The following is a 5,728-nucleotide window of genomic DNA, read 5'->3' on the forward strand; positions in this document are numbered from 1 at the left end:
GCGGGCATATTCTGGGTTCTGGGTCATATTTGAACCATGAATTTAACTAATAAAATATAGGTTATACGAAACTACATTTATACGAATCCAGAAATATAACTTTTTGTGACATACATTAACATTTAGCTAGTCATATATGTGGTCAAATTTTAACCCAACATACGATGGGGAATAATAAACCCAGACGTAGGTAGTACTAAATTATGAAATATACTAATAACAATCAAATGTGTGCAAAAAAAAACAATCAAACGTGTGCAAATACCTTGACGGGCAGCTTTTCTTATGGCCGAACTAAGATGAACCCCCCTCTGCAAAATACGCTTAGAGATATTTCCTCCACTCCACCAATTAACCTTTTTCCAACTCTTGTCATCATCAGCAACAGCAGCAGATTCAGTTATCACTGAACGTTTTCTGCCACGCCTTCCACCAGTTCCACGTTTTTGGTATGCTGCAGGACGCAATGCACCCGCAGATGCAGGAGGAGATTCCATAGGCCAGTCATCTACTAGCTTCACCCAGATTGGAGAAAATGCTATGGAACAAATATTACTCTCCAACTGCACACAACATGAGATAACATTTATAAGATTAAAAAGAAGAAAAAATCAGTCACTTATTGCAACAATTTTCTCCAAAAAATTTCAACTTTCTTTTGGCGCTATTTATTGCACATCCAACTTGATTCCCCAGAAGTAGTTAGCATGGAATGTAGTCTAGGGGTCTGTTTTGTTGGCACCCTCGTGATCTCGTGCTCGCTGTGAGCATTCTACTTCGTATTATACATTTACATATAAATTAAGCAGCCTTTATGTAATTAACAATGAACATCAATAATGTGCTAATGAGCATTGCTGTGCTAATGAACATCAACTTTCTTTTGGCGCTATTTATTGCACATCCAACTTGATTCCCCAGAAGTAGTTAGCATGGAATGTAGTCTAAGAGTCTGTTTTGTTGGCACCCTCGTGATCTCGTGCTTGCTGTGAGCATTCTACTTCGTATTATACATTTACATATAAATTAAGCAGCCTTTATGTAACTAACAATGAACATCAATAATGTGCTAATGAGCATTGCTGTCTTAAATAAATTTTGGGAAATACCAATCCTCAAAGAAATGCTTCAAGAAACAAGAATTGAATGCAACTCACCTCAAGCAAAAGGGGTACTATAGTTTTGCAGTTGGAAGCTTCCTGTAGTTGTTTATGCCACCGTTGTCTCTGTTGCGTGTCTTGTAGTGAACCGACTAAAAGGCCACGCAAACTTTCCTCCATGTTAACAATATAAGCAGCGATGCTGGGGAAGTGGCTCCCGGAACTTTTGATTACATGCATGGCACTAAGAATTCGAGCAGACCCTTTAGCAGCATTTGCAGTGGCCACGTTAAGAAAACAAGCCTTTTTAGCTCCAGCTGCTGAAATTTTACAAGCAATGCACCAACCACATCTATCCCTTGGGACTTCCATAATCTTCTTTTCAGTACTTGGCCAAATAAATTGTGCAGCTGGTGAGGAAAACGCTTTCACTTGAAGAGCACAGTCAGCAGCCATTTTCTTTCTTAAGTTTGTGGTCAATTGGGATACTGAAACCTTACCTTCCTCAGATGTAAGAATAGCTAGATTGGCGGCAGCAGATGCTGCAACATTACCATGATTGTACAGATTCATGTAAGCCTGGGGTTTAAAAGATGGCGCTTTAGCAGACTTACCATCACTAGTACTCCCAATCTCAGAAATCAGCTGAAGAGGGTATTTGCTTTTATATGATGATGGACAAGACAAGCCTGCCTTTACAGAGATAGTGTTTCCAGTATCTTGTCTAGACAATCCACTATCTATTCCAGAACCGCACGAGGGGAAGTCTGGACGAACCAACACATGTGATGACCGCGCGGGCATTACACTAGACACACCTGTTACCACAGACCTGTTCTCATGAGAAATAGAGGATATCCCAGCGGGTCGAAAAGCTCCATTCATGGGTGTATTATGTATGTCGTTGGGAGCTAATGGAGTTTGCCTGCATACTTCATTGTTCTTCTCTGTGGGAGCACCTACACTGGTCACCATGCATTCTTGTTTCTCCAGGTGTTCTGCTGAGCACAATGTAAATTGATTGACCACAATTTCATGCTGCACATTTCTTTGAGGAGTTACTACTGTCTTACTGCCCGCGGCGTCCTTCAAAGTTGTCAGAACACTTCCAACTGCTGTGTCCGTTGGAGTAACACTTGACAATGTATTGGATTGTGTAGTATATGTCACACCAGCTTCTTTACCTATTTTTGATCTCTCGTTCTGAAATATGTCAAGCAGATGCCTCCAGTATTCTGTTATTCTCATACAAATATCTGTGTATGCATCTAAAGGAGCAAGTATCCGCATGACCTTGACAACATCATATTGATTGTAATATCTTGCATATGACCCTGCATCTGTAGATGTTCCAATCCTGCATTATTTTACAGAATTAACATTAAACAAAATATACAGACAACTATAGTTCCAGGACAATGAAGGTGTTTGCTTATAGACGAGTGCTCAAAGAAAGAATCTAGCCACATCATCAGCCACGTATGCAAATTTTATCTGCTCGAATGGAAACCTCTCTTTATTGTTGGTCGCAAGATCCTATGGGTTTCACCTCTAGCCTACCCCAACTTGTTTGGGACTAAAGGCTTTGTTGTTGTAAATTCCTACTAATTAGATACATAAGCACCTCTTAAGCATTGGTGCCTAATCAAACACTGATCCTCCAAAGTAAGCACCAATGCCATCCCCACATGGAAAGAAAAAACCACTTCCATTTACTAAGCATCCGTCTATGCATCGTACATACTCTAACACTGGTAAACACTCGAAAGTGAGAACCAGGACTTCATTAGACAGGACATAGGATACTAGAGAACTTGCTGTCAATCTAAAATATGAGAAGTCAAACAGAATATGAGCCCCCCCCCCCCTGGTTACTTTATAACATCGAACTTTGTACTGCTGGCATGTTTATCATTATCGCAGGGAGAAAATATAAATATTGTGGAATTCAAAATGAATCTGTAGTATTTATCAATAGCAGACTGGAGATGGAGAATGAATTCCCAGGTAATGTAGAATTAAGATGGACAAACTTACACCAGCAAATAGTTGCAGGATCCTAGGAAGAGCCTTCCGCACATATCAATGCCAAACATTTGAGCTCCTCTTGCCCCACGCTCTATTCTCGAAGATGCTGGTCCAAGCTTATTAACCACGCATTCTGGACAAAACCAAAGACCCTGTGGTAGAAATGCTTTGTTGAGACCAATACATCTTGAGTGGTATGCCCATGGGCAGCCATCACAGCATACCAAAGTACCATCCATACCACATATTCGGCAGTCGTCACTGTTGCTGTCCTGAGACGGATTCAGTAAAACAGCTTCTGGATTTGTTACATTTGAAGTAGTTTCCAGGTCATGCAAACCTTCAACCTTTTTGGAGACAGAAGCTTTTGAGGCTCTAGTAAGAACAGCTCGTGACCCAGCTTCTGACAAAATTCTAGAGTCTGTCTCATACTCTGTTTCTTCGTTGTAGCCTTCCCGAGCCTCCAGTTCAGCTTTGAGCTCTCCTGATTCAGTGACATGGTCACAGAGTATCTGGAGGAGCCTAAGCTTCATTGCAACAGGAAGCTTATAATATTCAATGGCTAGGAGGGTTCTACCAAAACTCTTCCCCCCTAGACTCTTAATGTAGCCCATCAAATAGAGATACTCCAATAAGAAAGTTGGCCAAGTCAACACATCTAGTAATGCCCAATCTACATACCTGCGCAATTCAAAGAAAGCGGGGAAAATCAGCATAGAAGTAACAAAGCACAACATTCATGAAAATAATAATTCTAGTTGAGCAAGGGCAAATAGACTACGTACTTCAAGCAATTTGAAGCAAGTTCTGATCCGCCGGAGGATTTAGTCTCAAGATGCCGCCTCAGCGCCTGCAATAACGAGACATGTACAGCATCCAGTAATGTATTCTGCACGGTGCAATTAATGGATGCAACAAAATCATCCAGCCCAAATGGACTGAGGAAGAGCTGCACGTTGAATGATCGCAGGAAGTTGTAAACAGAAAACAGATGACTTATAGACTCCTCTGGAACAGCAATATCTGCAGACGATGGAGGCAACTCGGGGCCCTGCACTGGAGGGCACAGCTCAGCTGACAATTCTTTAGTGGAAACTGATGAATTGCTCGAGGACGCTGCATTGCCGGATATATCAGAATCACACCCAGTCTCCTGCAATGCATCAGGCCTGGCAGGCATCTTGCATGGATCAACCCTCTGCCTAATACGCGGTGGCACTTTCATCTCCATGGCACTCCCTGGTGAAACCAGCAAATCCAGCTTCCTCTTCCTGCAGCTCATCTTCATACCAGATGCACTACTCTCCTCGGCCATAAGTACCTCTCTGAGCTGATGAAGCAATAACTCCTCGCGCTGTCCATCCTCAAACACCACATTGTACACCCCAATGCTGCCATCATAGGATGCAACCTTCCCAAGGCAAATACGTCCATCATCTGAAACACTACTGCTGATGTAGCGGCCCACCAAGCATTCACCCTCCTCATCCTTCTTCACCGGGAAGCCACCATCAGATGTGTTGGGATGTTGGTCCACCACTCTGCTGTCACCTTCACTTGGCGCAGCCGCCACGGTGTGATCTTGCTGGGGAGCGCTGCTCTCGTCCACCACAATCTTGGTTTTGCCCATCACAGATGCCGCCACATCTTGCTGCTTCTCCAGAACGCCACACTCATTCACCTCCGTTTTGGACTCGGTTGCTGCATGGTGCTCTGTGTCCTCTCTCGGAAAGGACGACTCATTCACATCCATGTTGGCCTCGCTCACCGCAGGAGCCACCCCGTCCTGCTGCTTGTCCAGGACACCATCCTCATTGCCCTCGCTCGGGAAGGGCGCCTCATCTACATCCATGTTGGCCTCCCTCACCGGCGGCGGCGCCCCGTCCTGCTGCTTGTCCAGGGCGCCATCATCATTGCCCTCGCTCGCCAAGGGCGCCGCGTCCACATCCATGTTGGCCTCCCACAGTGGCGGCGGCGCCCCGTCCTGTTGCTTGTCCAGGGCGCCATCCTCATTGCCCTCGCTCGCCAAGGGCGCCGCGTCCACATCCATGTTGGCCTCGCTCAGCGTGGGCGCCGCCCCGTCCTCCTGCTTGTCCAGGACGCCGCCCTCATTGCCCTCGCTCAGCAATGGCGCCGCCGCTGGCGGGTTTTCCGCTTCTCCCTCCGCAACCGACACGCCAACTTGCGCGATCTCCGCTCCGCTCCCCTCAATCGCGTCGTCGGCGGGAGGAGTCGGGGCGCCGCCGAGCATCCGATGAGAAACCTCCGCCACAGGGTCCATCCGCACACGCCGGGCGCGGTCGAAAAAACCCTAGCGGCGGCTGCTACAGAAGCATCGTAATACGCACCGCGATGTGAAGAACCGCCGGGACCCCGACGGAAGCGAGCGCTCGTGGCGGCGCAGAGCAGATGCGGAGCGCTTGGGGTGGCGCGCCGTCAGGAGCAACAGTTAGGGCGAATCTGCGGGGTCGGGCGGCCGAGAGAGGAGGATGAGTGGAAAACGGAGCTTGATCGGTGGATCGGCCTCGCAACCCTATAGGCTATAGCTATTGGGCGGCGGCGGCGGCGGCGGCGTGAGGGAGGCCGAGAGAGGAGGGTGG

General features: G+C 46.6%; 1 protein-coding gene across 1 annotated transcript in view; it reads right to left on the bottom strand.

Moving 5' to 3' along the window:
- The window catches only part of LOC119295631 (DDT domain-containing protein PTM-like), a 9,354-nt gene extending 3,632 nt beyond the window's left edge, over window positions 1–5,722 (bottom strand). Inside the window, exons 1-4 of the mRNA XM_037574071.1 lie at window positions 3,914–5,722; window positions 3,138–3,809; window positions 1,158–2,457; window positions 266–563 (exon numbers count right to left, since the gene is read on the bottom strand). Coding sequence (XP_037429968.1) covers window positions 266–563; window positions 1,158–2,457; window positions 3,138–3,809; window positions 3,914–5,409 — 3,766 coding nt within the window. The 5' untranslated portion in view covers window positions 5,410–5,722. The remainder of the gene's footprint in view (window positions 1–265; window positions 564–1,157; window positions 2,458–3,137; window positions 3,810–3,913) is intronic.
- Window positions 5,723–5,728: the final 6 nt, after the last annotated feature.

This window comes from Triticum dicoccoides, chromosome 4B (genome assembly GCF_002162155.2).
Source record: "Triticum dicoccoides isolate Atlit2015 ecotype Zavitan chromosome 4B, WEW_v2.0, whole genome shotgun sequence".
NCBI lineage: Eukaryota > Viridiplantae > Streptophyta > Magnoliopsida > Poales > Poaceae > Triticum > Triticum dicoccoides.